Genomic DNA, 25,784 nt, shown 5'->3' with positions numbered 1-25,784 from the left:
TCTTCCATTTTTTTTCAAGGGCTACAGCTGCAACACATAGCAGCTATACAGGAATGTGGTGGTGGGAAATGGAACACATGCATGGAAGTGAGTGTTTGCTTTCTTCAGTATTCTATTACTTATTTCTTCAATGAGATTGTGTGACTTAGTGACACAGGAAGATATGCAGTGCATTAAGGAATTAAAAGGAGCCTCTCTTAAAAAGGACTGTTTGCTAGAGGATTTCATCCAGAATCTTCAGAAAATACAGAGTATCAATATTTCAGTACAGCATATTCGGAGAGATAAAGCTTTTTCAGCGCTGATCTGGAAAAGTCTTTATGGTTCTCAATCCAATGTATCTGTTCTCTTCAAGATCAAGCTCAGGAAAAAAATGGCATATGCAATTTTGTAGCAGAAGCTGGCTATAAATAAGATGAATAGATGGGTACTCCTGTGGTTACCAAGAAAGCTCTTCCTGCAATAACCTGAGCAGTTTTCTATCTTTAAAAACATTTCCTTTTTTCTTTAATTAATAAGGCAACAAATGAGCAAATAAATGACTAAATCTACATTTAAAAAGATGATTCACTGGTATTCAATTAAGAAGTCAGGAAGAATTAACACTCAAAGTGCAGCTGAGGCAAACTAGTGAGCTCTCATTAAATTACATCTGTCTTTACACGTTAGATACTAGAGACAAAACTGTCTTTCGATACAGCAAATGCAGTGCGGGTTTGTTCATGAGCTGGAACTATAAGGAGTTTGGCAAAGACTTATATTTCACCTAATAATGGCAAAATGTATATCAAATAATCCTAGACAAATTGTGTGGAAATGAACTTAAATTTAAAAATAGGTGACAGCTGGTGGTACATGGGAACAACTGACAAGATAACATACATATGAAAACTCATATAATGTAGTAAAGACTTTCTACAGAAAAAATATTAAGAAAAATTTTACTGATGTATGCATTATAAATTTAATTATAAATGTCATTCTTAGACATAGTGAAAATATTTCCGTTTATTCCTTACCTGATCCTGAGAAACTGTCTAAAGAACCGTCTGTTGTTGTAGTAGCGATTTCACTGCTGCTCATTGGTTCTGTTTTAACTACAAATATAAATAAAGTATGTTCTATATACACTAATACTTTTGCACAAAGACCCATGCACATGCAACACCCACACACGCATACACAAGTATTTAATAACTGAATAAAAACACAATTCAGTACTTTGACCACCTATTTTGACATTTCATTTTTCAATCATTAAAAAAGATAGAACACATACAATGGCTTTTACTCGTTTTAGACAAAAGTAACAAAATAAAAGATTTTGCTTGGTCTGTAGAAGACAAATGAATCAAATCAGTTCTATAATTGTACTATTTTAAAATGTTATGACCAACATGTGTAATACTAAGGAGATCTCATAAGAACATAATAAGAGACCCACTGGATCAGGTCAAGGGCCCATCTAGTCCAGCTTCCTGTATCTCACAGTGGCTCACCAAAAGCCCAAGGGAGCACACAAGACAACAGACACAACCTGTGTCCTGGTGCCCTCATGATACTGCATCTCATGATACTGCAATTAGCGCTAGTCTAGTTATTTGGTTGTCAGTCTTGAGTTCCTCCAAATACATATCCCAGTCTCATTTATTTCTATCCTCTGGATTATATATTCTGCGGCTATCTCCAGTGCTATAGATTTTGTAGATCCCTGTTCTCTCTAACAGTATCAGGCTTTATTTGGCTTATGAGTGGAGCAGCTGGGACAGGGAAATAAAAGATTAATTATTGATTTGATTAATTATTGGTCCAGTAGTAAAACCTATAATTAAGACATTAACAGCTCAATCCTATGCAGGACTAGGCTGTTGGATGGAGGGGTTTATGACAGCAGAAGTGTCACTGTTGCAAAATGGCTGTTGATGGTTGGTAGCCATTCTGCAAGTGCTGCCACAAGAGGCGGCAGCAGCATAGGTCCAACACCAGAGCTCACCATAGGCTGTGGGCAGGGAGGAGGGGGCATGGGAAAATGGGGGTACAACTGGCCAGGGAGAGGAACCAGGGCCAGGAAGAAGGGGATGGATCTGGCAGCAATGGTGCACACCAGATCTTATCCCCTCCATTTCAAACCTCCCTGCCCTTTTTCTCTCCTTGAACATATGCCACCAAAAGAGGTGGTTTATGCCAGCAAAGACACACAGGTGGCCCCAGGGCTTACACAAGGGTAAATATATGCTTGCTTTTAATGCTTGCCTCCCATTTGCCCTCAGGTCTCAACCACACACCCCACTGCTGGATGCAACACGCATCTTTATGGTATGGCTGCATCAGCACTGCTGGCAGGGGATAGGATTGAGTTATAAAGCTCAAATACATTGTCAGCAAAATATTATAGAGTTTGTCAATATTTAGTATTGAAGTACTATATTTTGAAATACTATATTGCAGATAGACATTATAGAAAAACAATTTGTTTCTGTTTTCCCATTATGTTTTTCAGAGATCAGAGAAACCTTCCTAACTTTTAGGAAGGCCTAATTTCAAAGCCAACAGAAAAACAAAAGGCACTCAGCAAGGCATGCACTGCTGCTATTACCTTCTTAGATTCTTCAGTGAACATACATGCAACATGTTCTTCACTGCCATATTGCATTTGCCATATAATAATGTAAAAAAAAAGTGCAACATAATGCAAGATAGAAAAAACAGACACAGAGGACCTGCTTAAAACTCACAACACCCCCCTCCCCAAAGCTGTCTATTCTAAACATAAAAGTGGTTCCAGCAGACATTATCTGCCCTAGATATAAATGCCTTGAATTGCAGTGACTTTGTGTTGAAACTACTTGTACCGCATTTCTGGAAACCCAATATCCAAGTAAGCTGAAACTCAACCAAAACACTGCATAAACTTGGTCCAACCTTGACTATAACATTTTCCTTCTATTATCAACTATTTCTTTTTCTAAAAACATAGCTACACAGATACTTTCCTGACAAGTATTACCTTTTTCTTGGCCAACCAGTTTCTTACCATTCTTCTCACACAGGCTGTTGTGTCACTCAGCCTTTCGTGTGCAGTTGGCTTGCTAGAATAGGCCAGTTTTTGGAAGAATATCACATACAGTCTTCAAAATGCATAAGCCAGTCAAACAATCTCTATAATAAATGTTAAAATTGATTACTGAAATACTACTATAGCAGAACTGATCTCATTTTAAAATTACAGTGCCAGTTCTATACAACTGTCCTAGATAAAACTTTTTTCTGTATGAGACACTTCCACATTTCTCCTACTATACACCTATACCCTTTATTTCCTATTTTGATACAAAATTCATCCCTGCTACAGAATATTTAAAAGTGACACCTGTCCCATCTGTGGGAACATAGTTTGCAGTAAAATGCAGTATAAAAGCTGAAATGGAAGTCATTAAGGCAGTGCTTTTCAAACTGGGGCGTTGCGATGTCCCAGCCAGAGAGCCTCAGCCACTTTCCACTTAAGGGACAGGGGGAGACAGCGACGAGATCCCCAGGATCGCATTGCTAAGGGGGGGGGCACAGGGACTGGCATTTACTTACCAGTCCCTGCAGCAGCCTCCTGGGGGCGTGGGGAGCCCTGCACAACCTTCTGCTGGGGTCCCTGAAGCTTGAAAAGTGAAAGCGGAGTGATCGCACTCCATTTCTGGTTTTGCGGAGGCAGAGCGCAATCACTCTGCTTTCACTTTTTAAGACCTGGGGAGCCCTGCAGAAAGTTGCGTAGGGCTCCCCGCACACCCAGAAGGCTATTGCAGGGACTGGTAAGTAAATGCAAGTCCCTGCACCCCCCCTTAGCGACATGATCCTGAGGATCACATTGCCTTATTTTGCAAGACTTTGCAGGAGCACAGGAGGGCGGGACTGGGAGCGCCACGTGGACAGGCTTGCCGAAGGAGAAAGTGAGGAGCTACACATGGTAGCAGCAGTGGCTGCATTAGAAATCTCTCCAATTTGTGCTCTCAGCTTGGAAGGTAGGGTATGGCAATCCCTTTTCCTTCCACTCAATGTTCCTCCCTTGTGCTTTTGTTCTGGTTATTTGCACTGTAAAGATAAAGTCTATCTGCATTTTAAAGAGGTACATACCCACACCTTCCTGGGAGTAAGCCCCATTGACTATAATCGCTTAGTCGCTTAGACAGCGACTAAGATGATTACGGGGCTGGGGCACCTTCCTTATGAGGAAAGGCTACGGCGTTTGGGCCTCTTCAGCCTAGAAAAGAGACGCCTGAGGGGGGACGTGATTGAGACATACAAAATTATGCAGGGGATGGACAGAGTGGATAGGGAGATGCTCTTTACACTCTCACATAATACCAGAACCAGGGGACATCCACTAAAATTGAGTGTTGGGCAGGTTAGGACAGACAAAAGAAAATATTTCTTTACTCAGCGTGTGGTCGGTCTGTGGAACTCCTTGCCACAGGATGTGGTGATGGCGTCTAGCCTAGACGCCTTTAAAAGGGGATTGGACAAGTTTCTGGAGGAAAAATCCATTATGGGGTACAAGCCATGATGTGTATGCGCAACCTCCTGATTTTAGAAATGGGTTATGTCAGAATGCCAGATGCAAGGGAGGGCACCAGGATGAGGTCTCTTGTTATCTGGTGTGCTCCCTGGGGCATTTGGTGGGCCGCTGTGAGATACAGGAAGCTGGACTAGCTGGGCCTATGGCCTGATCCAGTGGGGCTGTTCTTATGACTTAATTCTGAGTAGACATGCATAGGATTAGGCTCCATGGGCTTTTGCACTGGTCTTGCTGTGATGTCTATATAGAGATCTTCCCTCCCCCATACCTTTCCCGTTTTTGCACTGGGGTATATATGGAGATCTGCCCACTTCCTTTTGTTGGTTTTGAGTGTGCAAGGGGTTTTGCACTGGTCTTGCTGTGATGTCTATATAGAGACCTTCCCTCCCCCACACTTTCTCCCTGTTTTTGCACTGGTCTGTATAGAGATCTGCCCCCCCCCACTTCCATGTGTTCGTTCTTAGTATGAAAGGGCAAGCTGCATCTCTTCCTCACAAGCAGCATTTCTCTCACTCTCCCCTCACTGCAGTGATTTACTCCTGACATCATCGTGGGAGAAACGAAGGTAGTGTGCTGGTTGTGAATTTTTCTGGCAGCTTGTGCAGAGAGGATACAGGAGGCCAGTTAGGAGCTATTCTGACCAGCAGAGCAACCAGGTCCCTAGTGACTAGACATCTCCAGACCAGTTCAACTTTGTCCACTCCAGTCCTAAAAATGAGTTCTAGTATCGAAAGGAGAGCTTCTTACAGGGCATCTTTCAAACTAAAAGTTATTAAACATGCTAAGGAAAGCAATAATTCTGGGACTGCAAGACACTTTGGCATAACTGAAAAACCTGTTCGAGACTGGAGAAAGAAAGACTGAACTGCAAGCAATGCCACAATCTAAGAAAGCTATGCGTTTTGCACCTTCACTTTTTCCTGCCTTGGAGAAGGATCTGAATGACTGGGTCATGGAATGCAGGCAAAATGGCTACATAGTGACTTGCTCCAGCATTTGGATATGGACACTTCAGTTCGTCAAAGATGAAAAACATTCAGGGACCAAAGGCATTGCACAGTTTGTAGCATCTGCTGGCTGGTGCACCCGGTTCATGAACCCATGTGGACTGTGCCTTCGCCAGCGGACAAAGATCTCACAGAAGCTGCCTAAAGAACTGGATGACAAGGTGACATCGTTCCACCAATTCATTATAAATCAAAGACAAAAAAATGCCTTTGATGCAGCTAACATTGGCAATATGGATAAAACCCCAATGACTTTTGATCTGCATGGTAAAAGAACTGTTACAAGTGTTGGTGAGAAGACTGTACTTGTGAAAATGACCGGTCATTAAAAAACCCACTTCACTGTTGTCTGTCTTGTCTGGCAGATGGCACAAAGCTGCGTCCACTGATAATTTTCAAAAGGAAAACAATGCCAAAGAACTTAAAAATTCCAGCTGGAGTAATTGTACGTGTCCACCCTAAAGGCTGGATGGATGAAGAGGACACTAAATGGTAGCTGCGTGATGTGTGGGGTAGGCAACCGGGTGTGGGCGTGGAGTCAGTTCCGCCCATCACTACTGGTGTGGGATCAGTTCTGTGCATATAAAACAGAGGAAATAAAGAAAGAAGGAAAAAGAATGGCCACTACATTAGCAGTTATTCCAGGCGGCCTCACATCAGTTCTACAGCCACTGGATGTTTGCCTGAACAAGCCATTCAAGGACCACTATGTGGAGAGAATGGTTGTGCTCTGGTCAAGCCAACTTAACCAAAGGAGGGAACTTGATGAAACCAGGCATTGATTTGATTGTTAAATGGGTTATGGAAGCATGTGGAGCTGTATGCTTCTACCTCGCTGCCAGAAATACCACAGAAGCCTCATGTTTGGTGGCAAGGTCAAAAGTGGCCAAGAGTGGTGAGATGGGGTGAGGAAGGGGGTGAGCTGGGGGTGTAACTGGGCAGGTAGGGGAAGGAACAGGGCTGTGAGGCTGTAGAAAGGGATGGGTTTCATGGCAATGGCGTGCGTCAGATTCTATCCTACTTATCCACAGTCTCCCTGCCCTCTCTCTTTCCTTAGACTGGCACCTGCAGGTCTAAGGACACCTACTGCTGGATAGGTGGCTTACAGAGGGGAAAGGAGATTTAAATCCCTTTCCCTTCCAAAGCCTCCCACTCCTCCCACCCCCCACAGAATACAGTATGCACTTTTTCAACACACATGCACCAGTGGGGGGAGTATAGGATTTGGCCAGTAGGATTCTCTGTGTTACACCATGGGTACAAGGTTGGGTGGTTAATCTGCAGTGAGGCGTAGGGGAAAGTGATACACAAGAAGATATTCAAGGAGATGTCAGCTGGTCGACTGGCTGGACAGTTCAGTCTACACTCTCTGCCAACCTCTAAGTGTACCTTCTAGGTGTAGTGCCAAATGCTGCCCTGGGGAACAAAATCATATTTTCTTTTCTCAGTGATTATTGGGTCGCAACAGTATTCCTCCACACTTAGGATCAAATTGCTACACTTCCTGGGATAAAGCTGTGGCAACCCTGAAATGTTGTGGATTGGTCTGTGGAACTCCTTGCCACAGGATGTGATGCTGGCGTCTAGCCTAGACGCCTTTAAAGGGGGATTGGACGAGTTTCTGTAGGAAAAATCCATTGTGGGGTACAAGCCATGATGAGTATGCGCAACTTCCTGATTTTAGGAATGGGTTAAGTCAGAATGCCAGATGTAGGGGAGGGCACCAGGATGAGGTCTCTTGTTATCTGGTGTGCTCCCTGGGGCATTTGGTGGGCTGCTGTGAGATACAGGAAGCTGGACTAGATGGGCCTATGGCCTGATCCAGTGGGGCTGTTCTTATGTTCTTATGTACACTAACAGCAAAATATAACACTGAGTTCAGATATTACCTGTTAATCCTGACTACATCACTTTGCTGGGCATCTCCTTTTGAAAGCCAAAACAATGAGGACAAGGAACTCTTGATGGAATGCTCTGTTTCTTGGGCAGTCCAAGAAATTCAGTGATGCTGAATGGATACTCAAATTTGGGAGGGACATGGGTACTACAGAATGCTACCTGAATGCCTTCTTAAGGCTTCCTGAAAAATCACTGCGAAAGGACTGCAAGACTTGGTTCACTGACAAGGAAGCTAGGTATGCTATTGGCCAGAGATAAAACTGAAGGCCCAGTCATGTCCCTTAAAATTCTCGGTATAGAGAAAGATTATGATTTAAGGGTGTAACAAATTTGTTACAAATTCATGCCCTGAGGAAGGGACTAATTTGTGCTTTGAGGAAGTGCCTAGGTAATACTGGACATAAAAACAGGTTGAGGGAATTGGCCTGCTTGGGTCAACTGGGCATTATCCCAATATTACAACTGGGAATATGCAACATTTTGTTGCAGGTTGCTCTCATAATGCTGAACCTTTCCAAACTAATCAGCTTTCACACCCATTCATCATCACTAGCCCTACTTTGGATCCCTTCCTTAATTAAGGGGAGGACATGGACTAGGGCCTTTTCAGTGGCAACTCCCCAGACTTTGTAAATTCCTCCCCTGGGAGGCCTGGCTGGCCCTGGCACTAAAACCTTTTTCAATAATGAAGGTAACATAAGAGATCTTGCAGCACATCCAACCTAAGTCCACCTGGAACCTGTGGTAGTGTGCCAAATGCTGTCTGTCCTTATTTTTGGATGTGTCAGTCTCTGCTCCTCCTGGACTGGAAAAAGGAAAATAGAAACAAAGTGGAAGTGTGGAGGAAACAAGAGTGGACTAGAGTATCAGAGACAGTCTAGTTCACCATTCTATCCTCTTCCATGTTTCCTCTTCTGCTCGTTCCTTTTCCAATTCAGAGAGCATGAGGGGGACCACCAGTGGAGGTGAGTGGGATGATGTAGGTGGTCACCACCAGCAGTCTGTTGTCTGAATCATTTAGTGGGTCCCATGGGTAGGCTGGCCTTGTCCTCCATGCACTACCCTCTCCACTGTAGCACACTTAGCTCAGCAAAAGTCATCCAAGGGCAGCCATTTCATAACAGCAGAAGTGTCTTGAGCTGTTGTAAATCTCTCTGTGCAACAGCCTCCTGCATAGGATTGGACTAAACCAGCGCAATCTTACACTTTATTTTAATGGAACTTACTCCCAGGTAATCATGTATACAATTGTAGCCTTCTTTACCTTCTGCTTAATCCTTTTCAGAGTCATCCAAATCCATGGCCATCAGTATTACCAAGAAAAACATGTTATGTAAGCTGGCATAGCTGAGTTTAAGTGACCAAGCTATGAATCAATAAGTTGCCATTGTGAAACTCACCATTGCAATGTACGTACTAGACATCATAGTCTCACCTCAGCCCACCGGCTTCCTTGTTATTACTTTTATTAATAGGAAGAATGTTGAACCTTGATATATCTTATGGAGTTGATAAAATCCTTCTTGATGATTTAAATTATAATTTAGATTGCCTTGTTTTAAATCAATCCATCCTGGAAGTTAGGAACAACTGATAAGATGTTCCCATCCCTGTCTCTCAGTAAAAACAGATTTGAGGACTTTTTTTTTTTTTTTTAAAGATGCAACTGCACGGCCTAACTTCCTGCTCCATACAAATAGATGGTGAGAACATGTTGATGTTTGATGGAGGCTGCATGCTTCATTCATTAAGATGACGTGATTAGGCTATTCAAAATAAATGAGTTAAGGTTTCTAATGCTATAGCAAACCCAAACTATTGTGGAGTACTATCCTTAACCACAACAGAAACTCTCTAGCATAAAAAGTTTGTGGATTACAAACATAGCCTGCACAACTCTCCCATTGCCCGTTTATTGCAGACCACATTCATTTCAGTATGCTTCCTACAAATGTAAGTATTAGTGTTTCTTGCTGAATGATTCCTATATACAGTAGTCTCGAACTAATGGAAGTTGGCTACTGGTTGAACAACTTAAACCAGAAGATGCCCCAGAAACATCACATTTGTTACATATATACAAATACATTGTACTCCAACACTCATGAACAGTTCCTATAGACAGATCTTTGTGTTCACTAGATCACTGCTAAACTAAATCCAACTGCAGGATTTACAGCCCAACCCTAAGCAGGACCTGTGTGGTCGGAACAAGTGTTCTATCGGTGCTTTCTGTTGCAATACCACCATAAAGTGCTTTGTGACAGTGCAAAGTGTGCTGGTGTGCCAGTGAAAAGTCTGGAACTGGTAGCCATCAGGGCACCCACCAGACCAGATACATCCAGCAGAGATATGGGGGAAGGAAGTGAGTAGGTGGAAGGCAATGGTAGTGAGCAGATTAGGCCTGGGACTGGGGGTGATGGCATAAGCCATATCCTAACCCCCTGCCCAGGCCTGAGCCACTTGCATGGATCAAACTGATACCAGCAATATTGCAGGCACAGGTCGGAAGCGACCCGTTGCTGCAACTGGGGCTTACCCTGGGGCAAGGAGACAAATGTTCTCTTACCCTGACAAAATCTCCAGCAGCCAGAATTCCCGTGTGGAAAACAGCACAGTCTGCACCAGCACCGCTGCATCACTGCACAGGAATTTAGATAGGATTGGGCTGTTAGAGCGATATTTATTGTCTAGTCTAGTTTTCTTAAAAGTGATTTTCCTATTGATTGCATGCATCTGATGAGGCCACTGAGCACAAAGCATATGCCACAATAAATGAATGAGAGCCCAATCCTGTGGCCCACGGCACAGCTCCATGCTGCGGACCACAGTCGCAAACGTGCCATAAGGCACGTTTGCGGGGCTCACCACCGGACTCCTACTGGAGCTAGTCCAGTGCCCGCCGGAGCTGGGCTAGCTCATGGCGGTTGCCCGGGTTCCATGGCTTGGAGGTCTCCTGGACCGCCGGGCTGCGGAACGGGAGGTGGGGGTGTGGTCAGGGGCGTGGGGGAGGCATTCCAGGAGGAGGGAGGCATGCCAGGGGGCAGGCGGGAGGCACGTCAGGGGAGACGGATCCACAGAGCTAAGCTCCGCAGGATCCAAGGTGCTCGTGGAGGGCTGCACGCCCTACATGAGCGTATTTACTTCAGCACCGACCTTTTGGTCAGCGCTAAAGAGAGTAGCCCCATTGCGGGACTGCTTCCCTTACTCGGGGGAAGGGAGCGAACATCCCCTTCTCCTGAGGTGCCTCCCATGGCAGCACGGGAGGTGCAGGATCTGGCAGCAGCCCTCCACGGAGCCACCGAGCCTGGGCGCTGCGGGCAGCTCAGGATTCGGCTGTGAGTCTGTATGTGCCACATGATTTTTAATTGCTTTTTTTTTTTTTTTACTAAAAATAAAAATATTGTTAAATGTGTTCAACTCACTGAAGATTTTTCTGAAATTAGGAGCAAAAACAAATACACTATCTGTTAAACACATTTTCTACAAAATCCATAGGCGTTTTGGACCATTCATTATCCATTTTTGTGGTGAGTACATCTTACTGCATTTCTAAATTAATGTACACTGTGGAAACCACAGATACGCCTGTATTAATAATGCCCCTCATGTACCCATTAGCACTGATTAAAAGCTTACTGGTGAAGTCCTTCTTACTTTAACACATTGCTATAAGCATTCAAGTTTATAGTGCAACATGGGTAAACTGCTGGCAGCCTGAATGATTGACATGAATAGATTAAAGGTTAACAGGAAGCAGTTAACTTCCGCTTCCTATTAAGAGATCTATTCTCTTCAAACATTCAGGCTGCTGGCAGCCTGTCCTGTTGCACTATAAACCTGAATGCTTATAGCAACCTGTTAAAGCAAGAAACATTTCACCAGTAAGTCTCTAAAGAAGGCTAATGGGCACGCATGCACGGGCGCACGGGCGCGTGCACACACACACACACACACACACACACACACACACACACACACACACACACACACACACGGGCCCTAGAACCATGGACAACTGAACCTGCAGGTACCAGATCCACTGATACAGGGGCCTGCCTGCACTCTGTAATGGGCTCTTTAACATACTGAGATTGAACAGGTTGTCACTTTCTCCATTACACAAAGCTTCATAAATTTTATCTGAAATACTTTCCTGTTCATGAATACTTCAGAATTTCACTTTCCTTCTGCTATGTATTATGTGGCTTGACATTTTGTTTCACACTGGCATATGTATTGTATTGGCAACCTTCAGTCTCGAAAGACTATGGTATCGCGCTCTGAAAGGTGGTTCTGGCACAGCGTCTAGTGTGGCTGAAAAGGCCAATCTGGGAGTGACAATCCCTTCCACACCGGGAGCAAGTGCAGTCTGTCCCTGGTCTGTCTCCCTGGCTATGGGCCTTCCTTCTTTGCCTCTTAGCCTCAGACTGTTGGCAAAGTGTCTCTTCAAACTGGGAAAGGCCATGCTGCACAGCCTGCCTCCAAGCGGGCCGCTCAGAGGCCAGGGTTTCCCACTTGTTGAGGTCCATCCCTAAGGCCTTCAGATCCCTCTTGCAGATGTCCTTGTATCGCAGCTGTGGTCTACCTGTAGGGCGCTTTCCTTGCACGAGTTCTCCATAGAGGAGATCCTTTGGGATCCGGCCATCATCCATTCTCACGACATGACCAAGCCAACGCAGGCGTCTCTGTTTCAGCAGTGAATACATGCTAGGGATTCCAGCACGTTCCAGGACTGTGTTGTTTGGAACTTTGTCCTGCCAGGTGATGCCGAGGATGCGTCGGAGGCAGCGCATGTGGAAAGCGCTCAGTTTCCTCTCCTGTTGTGGGCGAAGAGTCCATGACTCGCTGCAGTACAGAAGTGTACTCAGGACGCAAGCTCTGTAGACCTGGATCTTGGTATGTTCCGTCAGCTTCTTGTTGGACCAGACTCTCTTTGTGAGTCTGGAAAACGTGGTAGCTGCTTTACCGATGCGCCTGTTTAGCTCGGCATCGAGAGAATGAGTGTCGGAGATCGTTGAGCCAAGGTACACAAAGTCATGGACAACCTCCAGTTCATGCTCAGAGATTGTAATGCAGGGAGGTGAGTCCACATCCTGAACCATGACCTGTGTTTTCTTCAGGCTGATTGTCAGTCCAAAATCTTGGCAGGCCTTGCTAAAACGATCCATGAGCTGCTGGAGATCTTTGGCAGAGTGGGTAGTGACAGCTGCATCGTCGGCAAAGAGGAAGTCACGCAGACATTTCAGCTGGACTTTGGATTTTGCTCTCAGTCTGGAGAGGTTGAAGAGCTTTCCGTCTGATCTGGTCCGGAGATAGATGCCTTCTGTTGCAGTTCCAAAGGCCTGCTTCAGCAGGACAGCGAAGAAAATCCCAAACAAGGTTGGTGCAAGAACACAGCCCTGCTTCACTCCGCTTCGGATGTCAAAAGGGTCTGATGTGGAGCCATCGAAGACAACAGTGCCCTTCATGTCCTTGTGGAAGGATCTGATGATGCTGAGGAGCCTGGGTGGACATCCAATCTTGGGGAGAATCTTGAAGAGGCCGTCTCTGCTGACCAGGTCGAAAGCCTTTGTGAGATCTATGAAGGCTATAAAGAGTGGCTGTCGTTGTTCCCTGCATTTCTCCTGCAGTTGTCTAAGGGAGAATACCATATCAGTGGTGGACCTGTTGGCTCGGAATCCACACTGCGATTCTGGATAGACGCTCTCTGCAAGTACCTGGAGCCTCTTTAGTACAACTCGGGCAAACAGCTTTCCTACAACGCTAAGGAGAGAGATGCCGCAGTAGTTGTTGCAGTCACCCCTGTCACCTTTGTTCTTGTACAGCGTGATGATGTTTGCATCCCTCATGTCTTGAGGTACTCCACCTTCTCTCCAGCAGAGACAGAGGATTTCATGCAGCTCAGTGACGATGATCTCTTTGCAGCATTTTAGGACTTCAGCAGGGATGCTGTCTTTTCCAGGTGCCTTGCCAAAGGCAAGGGAGTCCAGGGCCACGTGAAGTTCTTCTAGGGTTGGTTCACTGTCAAGCTCTTCCAGCACAGGCAGGCACTCAATGTTGTTCAGTGCTTCTTCGGTGACTACATTTTCTCTGGAATATAGCTCAGAGTAGTGCTGCACCCAGCGTTCCATCTGCTGCGCCCGATCCTGGATGACCTCGCCTGTGGCAGACTTCAGAGGGGCAATTTTCTTCTGTGTTGGACCTAGGGCCTGCTTGATACCATCATACATCCCCTTGATGTTGCCCGTGTCAGCTGCTATCTGTATCTCGGAACAGAGCTGGAGCCAGTAGTCGTTAGCACATCTCCTGGCAGTCTGTTGGACTTTGCTGCGAGCAGTTCGGAGGACCTGCAGGTTGCGCTCACTGGGACAGACCTTGTATGCTGCTTGAGCTCTCCTCTTTTCCTCAATGACTGGTGTCAACTCCTCAGAGTGGGCTTCAAACCAGTCTGCCGCCTTGTTGGTCTTCTTGCCGAATATGGACAAGGCGGTGTTGTAAACGGTATTCTTGAAATGTTCCCATCTGCTGGATGCGTTTGCGTCGGCCGGGCCTGGAAGAGATTCCTCAAGCGCTTGTGCAAATTCCTCCACTTTTCTCTGATCCCGGGTCTTGCTGGTATCAATGCGAGGTCTTCCTTCCTTTTTCGTGTGATACAGTCGCTTTGTTTGCAGTTTCACTCTGCTGCACACCAGGGAGTGGTCAGTGTCGCAGGCAGCACCATGATAACTGCGTGTGATCTTGATGCTGGGAAGGCTGGAGCGTCTGGTGAGGATCAGGTCGAGCTGGTGCCAGTGCTTTGATCTTGGATGTCTCCAAGAGACTCTATGTTGGGGCTTTGTGTTGAAGAATGTGTTGCTGACACAGAGACCGTGATGACAGCAAAACTCTAGCAGGCGTTGGCCATTTTCGTTCATCCTCCCAGTGCCAAACTGACCTAAGCAAGTGGGCCATGAACTGTTATCAGCACCAACTCTAGCATTGAAATCGCCGAGGATGAACAATGGCTCTTTTACAGGGATTTTCTTGACAGTAGTGGCCAGGTCATCATAGAATTTGTCTTTGGCTTCTGCTGGAGACGACAGAGTCGGTGCATAAGCACTGATGAGAGTGATAGGTCCTGCTGATGACTGGAGCTGCAGGGACAAAATTCTTTCACTTCCCACAGTAGGTGGGATGATGGATTTCAGCAGGGTATTTCTGACCGCAAAGCCAACGCCATGTTCCCTGGTTTCGTTTGGTGGTTTTCCCTGCCAGAAAAATGAGAAATTTCTCTCCTTGACAGATCCGGAATCTGGCAGCCTAGTCTCTTGAAGGGCGACGATGTCCATCTGCAGTCTGCTCAGCTCCATGTCGATGACAGCTGTTTTGCGTGCGTCGTCTATTTCTTGCAGGTCATCAGAGAAGCCAGGTGTCATTGTCCTAACGTTCCAGGTGCCCAGCTTTAGGGCAGTAGTTTTCTGTTTTCTGTTGCATGGTGCAGAGTTGTCGATCCGCTTGTCGGTTTTCACCCTAAACCCCACGCACCCCATGAGGTTAACGGACCGTGGCGAGGCAACACCTTACTGGCTGGGGACTGCCCAACTTAAGGCGGGCGGTAGCTGCCCAATGAGATGCAATGATCTCTCCCACCGTCGGAAGCAGCCCCTGGCGTCATGCTCTACGCCAATCGAGCAAAGACTTATAACCGGTAAACTGCTGCTTCCCGTGTTGTGCCGACGCCGTATGGCGAAGTTGGAGTGTCCTCTCCAGTGCGCGAAGCCTGGGTAAAGAAGGTATGGAGGATAGGCTGTTACCCATGCAGCAAATCCCCCCTCTCCACGTCGCTGAAATGGTCCAATGGAAAGGCAGAAGCCAATACGGTTGGTTCCAGCGGCGTCGCAGGAGTTGCCAGAACGTGACTGTGTTCAGCCATGAACTGCCTAAGGGACTCCGGCTCCTGATTTTGCCTCGAGGTTGACTCCTGAAGCCTTTTCCAGAACTGGATGTAGCCACAAGGCAGTGGAGGTTTGGGATCAGAGTTTCCTTCTCTTAGATGAGCTGCCTTCCTAGGCTGACGAGTCCCATCTACCCGGTGGCTGTTTAGTCGCCTCTTACGACAAGTACAGCCAAACTGAGGGCCTATTCTTGGCCCCCAGCCCCCAGGGGTAGGGGGCACACTGGCACACTGGCACACTCCCCACACTGGCATATATTATATATTTAAAAACATTCTGAACCAGACAATAGACACATATTCAGAACATTAAAAATTGGTGAAAATTGAAGAAAACACATTCAAGGAACATATTTGTTTATATCTAAAAGATCCCTTCCTCTTAAGAAGTGCCTTTCATTGAAAGAAGGAATTCTGGATACAAAGCAATATTATTCACTAACAGCAATTAATACCACTGTGAAATATCCCAGTTTATTTTTTTAATTTCTAATTCATTTGATCTATCCAAGTACTGACTAACTACACTTTAAAAGTCCTAGTAAGATAACTGAAACAAACAGCCATTAAATACAAAGCACAGTATTATTATTATTATTATTTATATACCGCTTTTCAACTAAAAGTTCACAAAGCGGTTTACAGAGAAAAATCAAATAACTAAATGTACACTAAAGTTCAAGTTGACCCATATTGTAGTGGTTCTCAAACTGGATGCAGTGGGTTTCTCTCAGGGGGCAAATCAAGAGAAAAACAGTATCCAGAAGCAGGGTATGTCTCCCTCACCCTCCAGTCAGGACCCAGGTGCACTGAATGCCTTCTGGCAAAAGACAATCATTGACTCACATTGGATTTTTTTAGTTATTTCAACCTTACTGCTCCATCATCCAAATATGATGTGATTTGGTAAAAAAAGAGTTCAAAAAGAATTCTGTTTTTATGACATTTTCTTGTGCATATATTTAAAAGTAATTCAGAAATATTTATTTAGTCAATTTCTATCCTGCCTCTCCACCTGTAATGGGGCACCTAAGGAAGCTTACAATAAAATCACAAGCTACATGAACAATAAGTATACTGTAAAACAAGTCACAATATTAATAGCACAAAAAACTACAAACCAAGGCAGATAAAACCAATAATCAAGAGCAATAGCCAGAGCAGCGGTATAAACTCCCCAATAAAATCAGAAACAGCAGAATAAAAACTCATTTAAAATATACATGTGATAGACATATACATGGAACTACACAAAAGTAGCAGATAAAAAGCATTCTCCCAATTAAAAAACCCACCCATATATAACAAAACACCCAAAAGGAACATTTTCCAACTCTGGCAGAAGACACATAGGGAGGACACAGCGCATAGATTACTAGAGAGGGGATTCAGACTTCAATGCTGTCACAGAAAAGGCCCTGCATCTGGTTGCCACTCCCACCTCCTAACCTCCCTCAAAGACAGCACACATACAAAGGCTGCTTCAGAGGATATTGGGTGGTGAGACAGTGTTGAGTAACCAATTCACAGAGCTCTGCTTGCAGCAGAAGCCAGTATCTGCAAAGTTACGGGCAGAACAGATTTTGTGCAAGGCAGAGAGTGTCAGGAGATAAATTCAGAATGGGAATGCAAGTTCAAAAAGTTCGACAAAAGCTACCATAATGATTTAATCAGTCCAGCAGCATGTAGGGCCAAATTACATTTGCCAAAAAGCATGTGTTTGGCCCTTCTTTTTAAAATAAATATCATGATGGGGGGAGGGGTCACAAAGTGGTATCCACAGCAGGGATAGGGGGACTTTAACACTTTAGCCCAGTGGTTTTCAGCCTAAAGGCCCTGGCCTCTTTCCCCTTAAGTGGCGAAGGGCAGGGGGGAGGCAGTGATGCGATCCTGGGATCACCCTCGCAGCATCCTATCGGGGTGCAGGGCATCCTGTGCAAGCGCCCGCAGGGCTCCCCAGCTCGTCAAAAGTGAAAGTGGAGCGATCGCGCTCCACTTCCGGTTTTGTGGACATGGAGCGCAATTGCTCCACTTTCACTTCTAATGAGCTGGGGAGCCCTGCGGGTGCTCATGCTGGGCTCCCTGCACCCCCGACAGGCTGCTGCAGGGATTGGTGAGTGCATCCCAGGCCCTGCAGCCCTCCTGAGCAGCACGATCTTGGGGATCGCGTTGCTGCCTTCTCCCCACCCCCACAATGACTTACGGCGGTGCAAACTCTCCAAGAGAGTTTGAAAACCGCTGCTTTAGCCCCTTCTATGGCCCCCTTCAGCAGAAGTGTTTTGTTTCCTATAAATAGTGTACAAGGGGGTACACAGTTACAACAGCAAGTATGACATGGACTACATGTTAAATCCTCCTACCTCCACTATTATTTCAGATCATTTGCACATTTCCCCCCCCCCCACCTTGATATTCTTGAAAAACTTGTCTAACCAATTTTTAAACAGGAATTTCAGGAACTTCAGTGTATTATACACAGGCAACACAAACAGCAATTTTCCTCTATACAAAAAAGGCGTATTTTTCTTATTGTTTGAATTTTATACAAGGAAATAATTCAGAGAAATCAGATAGTTCTGTATCTTATTTAGTTATTTAGATACAACTAAATAACTGTTATTATTATAAGTTATTTAGATCTTATTTATTTAGATACAGATAGTTCTGTATCTTATTTAGTCTGCTGCAAACTCTATCAGCACTGTAGTTAATCAGGAGATACATATTCATTTTGCATGAGCTTCTCTACAAAATTTTCTGGAAAGGTAGAGATGCCATAAAATTGAGAGTTAAAGCCTTTTTTGTTCCACAAATGCTTAGCCTTTACTTGATTTGTTTTTCTACTCTGAACATGTTGCTGGTTCTTGATTAGTTGTTATGCTGCTGCGTTGCCTTGTTTGTTTTTATTTTATTTATTTTGTTGTTTTATTTGTTTCGTCCTGATATTATAAGTCACCTTGGGCTTCACTACTGGGCTAGGAGAGGTCATTTAAATAAATAAATAAAATAGATGCAACCGTATATTGACAATTTATGTTTTGATTTAACCTACTCATGCCCAGCCCACAGCTGAACACATTTGGTCCCTGTTGCAACCAAATGGCTTAAATTGAGCCACTGAATTGAGTTTCAAAGAGCTAAATATTATCATGTGTTTTAGTTATGGGTATTTGTGACCAAATAATGCCTACAACTATTAAAGGTCATGCTGCAGTGGACAATTAGAAACAAGAAGACTAAAATGCATTCTATCATGCATACATGCCTGAAAAGCATGTTTATGGTTAAAAAAATCCTTCCATTACAAAATGTCTAATTTTCCTAACAAAAACAAAAGTGACTCTGTCCCTTTCTCAAAGATACGTAAATGATTCTAACATCTATACCTTCAGTCTAGAAACCAACAGTGGATCTTGGAACATGTCTTGCTTATAAAATAGCTCATGCTAAAAAGGCAAATCAGGTTCCTTGTGGGTCCAAATAATTCCTCATTCAACAGTTTTTCCACATATAGTGCCAGTACTTGAAAGCAAAATGGCTTCCAGGTGCAACTGTTCCAATATAAGCAATAAAACATTGGGGGGGGGGGGAGAACAAAACAAAAAACCTAACTCCTCCATTTGGCCAAAAATGATATTATTATTATTTAACCAAGGATTTTAACACTCTTCACCAAGATTTTAAACACCTGCCAGACAAGCACTAATTATTTGACACATTCTCATCTCATATTTGAATGACATATAATAGATATGAAACCTTTTGAAATACGGACATTACTAAATTTTACCTCCCCAGAAGAGTAAACAAAACAGTATAGATAGAAGAGCAAAAAAAAAAAAAAAAAAAGGCAACAACATAGAGAGAAACTAGTCAAGAATTCTACAATGACATTGGTGAATAGAAGTTATCAAAGTACTTTAGAGCAAAAACAAAAAAAGGATCAAGAGCAAAACCAACCAGAAGTTTAGCATGGATTACATAGATGCTTAAACAAATTTAGGGCAGAATTCAAATCAACACAGAATGTGTATGTATCAGTAACACTAACATGATCACCATCTCAGCGATTCTGGTAGATCTTTCCTAAAGATGACAGGTAAAGAACAGACATAATGGAGCTTGTGCCCAGAGAACAAACACAAACTTCTTATAACACAATTCTATGATGTCTTCTCAGAAGTAAACCCCATTGCATTCATTGGGCCTTACTCCTAGGAAAGTGTGTGCAGGATTGCAGCGTTAAGCAATAAACGACACCCTAAATTCTTACAGGACTTCTACCTTAGCATCTCAATTTATCAAATTTTACAAAGGCTCAAAAGAGAACACTCATCACTTCACATCCTGATCAATATTGAATCACTTACAAGAATTAGTAATCCTAAACAGTTTTATTGGGGGAGGGGGAGAAGAAAACTTATTTTCCTATAAATGGAGACTCCAAACATAATTTGAAATATTGGAATTCTAATTATATTCAGTTGAAACTGAATTCTGTCAAAACCATAGAGTAAGCCACAGGAAATTAGAACTAGTTTATAATTCAGTAGAATGAAAGAATAATATTCTGAGGTGGTAGGGAGGATTGTACCACTGCAAGCTGCTGTTGGAATGTACTATTCAAAATGCTACTGCATGTAAAACACTATCCGCAAACAAAACCTAGCAAATCCAGGATAAATATTTTATCCAGCTTACTCCTTGCTCTGATAGTTCTCTAAGTTATTTTATGAAAAAGAGCATTTAATATGTGATCATCTGCAGTATAAAGTGAGACAGTTCTCTCTATCACCTCTGAACTTTACTACCACATTCCCACTTCATTCTGCTGCATGTGTAGCTTAACCCTTTGGTGCACTTAAATCCAACTGAAATAAGTTAAGAGCACAATTATACAATACTCATTGACTGTAATAAGATTTCAACGTCTCTAACTTTCTATGGACTGCATCCAATAGCTGGATCCATATTAAACTGCCAATGTGTGAAAAGAGGCCAAGCAGTCCCTTTGCACAGTGGGGCTTCCACAATTTCCTTTCCCAACTGAACACTACATTGTATAACACTTCAAACTATACTAAACTTCCAGCAATAGCACTACAGTAAGAAAGGGGCCTCAGAAGCTGCATTCAAATGATGGCTATTCACATGAGACATTTGGAGCTCAACTGAAGTACTGAATGTAAGATGCTCTGCAACTGCTACCATACAACATTGATTATTCTTATCAAAAATGACTGCTTCTGTAAAGTCCACCTAAAAACACCATTTTTACCCACACCCTTCCCCACAAAAAGGCTTCAAAGGTCTGTTAACTTCAGATCAGGATTTGGTGCTGAATTTTGAAGTTTTCCTGTTTAATAAACTAACCTCATTGTTTAGCTGTACCTATTGCCTCAGGAATCAATTGTCCTGGGTCAATCATGGGAGGTCCACTGTGCCTTCCATGTAAAAGGTATCCATTCCCAATATGATGACATCTCATCATAATATTGCAGAAGGAACACAATAAAATCACACAAAATCTGCTTAATTACTTTATCAATATCTTCCAAAAGACAACTCACAACATTATCTACAATTATTTTTTCTATTATATTAACCCAAAGGAAGTTTCTAATATCAACAAGCCTTCCTTAGTACTGTAACCATTTGACATCTTCACTATATGTGTTGTCTAAATATGAAGAAACACAAATATACCATAGGAGTGAGGGTGGGTGCACAGCAATCCTGGGAGTAAACTCCAATGAACACAATAAATACATGTCTAGGATTGCTATAAAGAATCTAAAACTGCAAAGTTTCCCTTTGTTTAAACGGAGCTAAGCATTGTAAAATACTTAAAATGTCACTAGAAGTTCTATTCAATATTCAATTTATTTATTCACTTCAGAATTGATAGTTTGAACAAGATACTCTGCCAATTTAAGTTTTTCTTCACTACCAACTTCTGTTCTCTAGTGAAACGATTTTGCCAAAATGCATAATATGGAATGGTCAAAGCCTCTTTTGCCTACCATTATATCCCATCCTGTGTTTGCATGTTGTATTTCCTAGTACTGATACCAATTTGTTTATTGGGAGAGGACTTAAAACTTCTGTCAACCATCAATTAAGATTAACTTTCCCTTTACCTTACCATATGTAACTAGTGTTTTCCTGCCTGATTCAGGTTAGATAGTATGAGAAAAATAAAATGGATAAATAATAAACTACAACAATCCTTTAATCGTTTCCTAAGGACTTTAGGCAATAAAGCTGATAAACACCTATTATAACGTAAGAGTGAGGCAAAATGAATAAACTTCAAATAAACTTATTCCAAAATCTATTAAAGCAAGCAAACTAATATCCCAAGCACGCTTAATTTGGAAATAAGTCATTTCCAACTGAAAGGGACATCCTTATGAGTACGCATGTTTTGGTGCAGAGTAAGTCTAGTTACCATAAGGTGTTCAGATGTATTTAATAAATTCGTTCAATCATGCACTACTGCTACAGGGATGAAACACTAAGTATGGATTATACCAAAGCAGTCTATCACTCAACTACGTAAATCCCAATTCTTTGCCATAAAAAGGTTAACCACAAAGTGTGAAGTGAAAAATATTAGCTACTAACAGATAGATATCTATCAGCCACATCCTCTTGCAGTACATTAATAAAAGGCACAATTGAAAAGAATTAAAGCATAAAGACTTGGAGTGGGGCTGTTTTATTTTGGCATGGATGTTTTTTTTTCAGTGAAAGCACCTTTCTTTGTCAAGTATACAGTTCTGCACAATAATATAAACTAAAATTTAACTTTGCTTCTGAATCAACTTTTTGCAAAAATGCAATCAAATGCAATTTTGCAAACAAATGCAAAAAACATACATGTTCAAAAGTCCTGTTCTTATTTACGTATGCTATAACCAATTGATGACGTACATGTAAAAATTTGGTTCATTCTACCCTTGGCCATTATCTGACACTGACACCCATCTATTCAGTAATGCTTTTTTATTTCACATGCAACAAGCAAGGAGATCACATATTCCTTGTGCTCTGTAATTTCAAGGTAAACAAATGGAAACCAAAGTCAGCATTTCCATAAATTCTATTATTGTCTTCTTTATAACACTTTTTCCTTGATTACTGCTACCCACTCATCTGCAAAGCCTACAGTGCACAAAAATAAAACAAAATGGGATAAGGTAAGTAATATCTCTAATGAACAAAAGATGAAATTCATTTTAGGGAGATAAAGCAGCTCCTACTATGACATAAAATCTATGATCCCACTATGTTCAATGGCTTTTGCACATCCACGTGTGAAGCAAGTGTGCCCTCCTCCCTGCCACTGTCTATGGAACTTAAAACTGGATTATGTACTAATGTTATTTCTCTTGACAATCTTGTTTCCAACCAGCTCCTAGGAATCCCTACTTGGAAGTAAGTCCTATTGTATTCAACAGAGATTATTCCTAACAAGAACACACAGAATTGCCTCCTTAACTGCTTATCAGTAAGAGCAACTCATAACATTTACAGTTTTCAATCAGTCAAGGGCCTTCTGATATTTTGCAAAATTTTAAAATGCATGCTAACAATTGCACATTCACCATGGCTACACAAACCTGCAGGGGTCTGTGTATTAGTATTTAACAACCAGTCTGCAGTGCTGAACAGAGTCATGTCACCTAAAGGAAAATTGCAAAGAAAATAAAATGCAAGTACTTTTCCATAGATGTCCTAAAAGCATATGTACAAAACATGTCTTCCAGAAACTTGCTATTTTTAAAATGATATTAACATACAGTATTTTAGACTATAGAACAAGCACATTTACTTTGAAATAAGTTCAATTTAAATCCATGAAACTTAACTTCCAAGTAAGTCTTGTTTAGGATCAGGGCAAGATCTGCGAATTTCATTATGATGATTAAGGTTTCAGTCCTATTCATACTTTCCTGGGAGTAAGCTGCATTGAATACAATGGTACTTACAATAGAGCACATAGGCATAGGATTGCACTTTATGTATGCTTAGGTTAAAAGTAAACTACAGGACCAAGCTCATCATTATGCTTATCTCAAAATTTTGTATACTGACAGATAATGAGAACTACCTCCACTTGGCGTAAAAAATAGTGAATAAGGTTGCAATTCTATACACACTTGCTGAGAAGTAAGCCCCATAACTCAAACGGGACTTACTTTTAAGTAAGTAATGCACAAGATTGTGTTGTTGGTCAATAAGCTTGCCTAAAGGATAGATATAAATTAATATTGATTCAATTGCTTGTTTATAGAAATTGAAATTAAAAGCACTCTGAGGGTACAAATGGTGCTCCATTATATTCAGTGGAAATTATAGTTAAAAGCACAAATGAGATGTATTCTAATATATCAGATGCAATCCCAAATAGTCTTTAATCAGAGTTAAGAAAAGAAACATTGATTAAATTGCAAGCGTTTGGTGAATAAATAATATGTTTGTTTCACAGATGTTCTGAAGAGTGCAATTCATGTCCAACAACAAATTTTTAAGTAATCTTCATATCTCTTTCAGTCAAATCTAAAGCAAGAATATGCACTTAGACATAAGCTCCATTTAGTTCAATGGAACCTACTCTCTACTAAGTATGCTTAGGCTTAGAGCTTTTGTTTTTTACTACATTTTCTAGCCATAAAGACATTCTGAAATTGCACTTTATAAAATATTTAAAGAAAACTTTGTTAATTTATTCTGCATATTTTCATTTACTAAGGTTGTAATTCTAAATACACTTACTAAAGAGCAAGTCCCATTGAAGATTGCAAGTTTACTCAGAAATGAGTCCAGCAAAATATTGGGCTGTTCAATTCAGAATAGCAAACATATTACCAGCAATTATATGAACATTTCAACATTCCTCAGTAAACTATGAGCTGGATTGCCCTGTCAATCAATATGTCAAGATCACCTTACGTGTTCACTGTATACCTGTAGAACTGTTAGCATGTCTTTTATATTTGCAACTCCTGTCATACTGCATCTGTCCTGCACTAATTAGCTGAACTTCTTGGACTTTCTATCCCTGAGCCAGCTTTTTAGAAGCTACAAACAGCACATTTGAAAACAGCAGCACAGCGGTTCACACTACTTCATTTGCCAACTTCACAATTTTTTTAAATACAGTATATTAGTCGTTTAACAATTGGAAGAAAGGGATAAAACAGACTACAATTCTGAGGCCAAGTCATTACTATAGTCAAAGTTCCTTATCACTGTAAATTTTGCCCATGCTCAACTTGTGAAACATAACAATTGGTCTTACACACAAAAATGCACTAGAAGTTAATACATAAAATGCACTAGAAACTCAGAATGGCAGAATTTGATCTACTTAAACATTATCTCATATCGAATACAAAACTACGGTCCAATTCCCCATTGCATGGTAAACCTATGTCTGGTTTTTAGGATACAGAGGGTGGCTCCTCCATTTCAAAAAAAGAATTCTTACACACAGAAAACTAGGTGTCAGGAAGAGAGCAGTTTAGCCTAGCTTTTATCATGATATGCTGTTTTTCTATGTGCAGAAAACTGGTTTGGAATCGGACAAAATTCAACCATGTAAGCCTCTTCCTACAGTCTGAAGTGGTACAATCCAGACACAAGTTTGCCATCTCAGTGAGAACTAGGCCTAAGATAATACAATGTATTAAACGTATATGAATACAAACAAGAACTCACCTTCTGTGCCATTGGGTGTCATGGAATTATTATTTATGTGAGAGTTATCAAGTTTTGGACCATTAGGTGATTCGCTACTACCACTTAGACGGCTATGCGGGCTGGCTAGATCCTGCATTTCCATAGACCTAAAAAGATGTAGTAGCAAATTTGACTATCAAATATGACCCCTGCTCTTCAATATATCATTGATACAATTAATTTTACTATTTAATATACATGATTAGTTCCACACAATAGTTTATCTTACATGCAACCTGAAGCCACTCAGAAGTCTCACTGACTTCAGTGAAGTTTGTACTCTAGTAAATGTCTTTAAGATTGCAGGTTTAATTTGTCATTCCATGTACCCAACTCATCATCAATGTCTATGTATGCAATTCTTACAAAACTAAAAATTTGTGTATACTTAGTCAATACATTCCATATTACATTTTTATAACATATCTATGAAGGACTAAAATAAGAAGACATTAAAATAAAACACTGTTTGCTTGCATATAATTTACCACCCAATAGAAATTTAATGGGCCTCCAAACCAAATAAAACACTTGAAGCAATTGTTGAACCTACAGTCTACTGACAGGAATGAGATATTCCTGATGTATATGTTTACTCTGGCAAACTACTTAATTGTTCCTCTGTTTCCGA

At 42.0% G+C, this 25,784-nt stretch overlaps 1 protein-coding gene across 6 annotated transcripts in view; it reads right to left on the bottom strand.

Moving 5' to 3' along the window:
* The window catches only part of EYA1 (EYA transcriptional coactivator and phosphatase 1), a 113,654-nt gene extending 88,394 nt beyond the window's left edge, over positions 1-25,260 (bottom strand). For 3 of the 6 annotated variants that reach the window (XM_066622872.1, XM_066622873.1, XM_066622874.1), the window contains exons 1-2: positions 25,133-25,260; positions 1,020-1,097 (exon numbers count right to left, since the gene is read on the bottom strand). In XM_066622872.1, the coding sequence (XP_066478969.1) occupies positions 1,020-1,097; positions 25,133-25,256 (202 nt within the window). In that variant the 5' untranslated portion in view covers positions 25,257-25,260. Of the gene's footprint in view, positions 1-1,019; positions 1,122-23,031; positions 23,095-25,132 lie in introns of all 6 variants that reach the window. The other 3 variants (XM_066622870.1, XM_066622871.1, XM_066622868.1) reach the window with 2 other exon arrangements.
* Between the last annotated feature and the right edge of the window lie 524 nt (positions 25,261-25,784).

The sequence above is a fragment of the Tiliqua scincoides genome, chromosome 4 (assembly GCF_035046505.1).
Source record: "Tiliqua scincoides isolate rTilSci1 chromosome 4, rTilSci1.hap2, whole genome shotgun sequence".
NCBI lineage: Eukaryota > Metazoa > Chordata > Lepidosauria > Squamata > Scincidae > Tiliqua > Tiliqua scincoides.
Note: the sequence above shows the minus strand (reverse complement) of the source record. Positions and strands in the feature narration are given on the sequence as shown.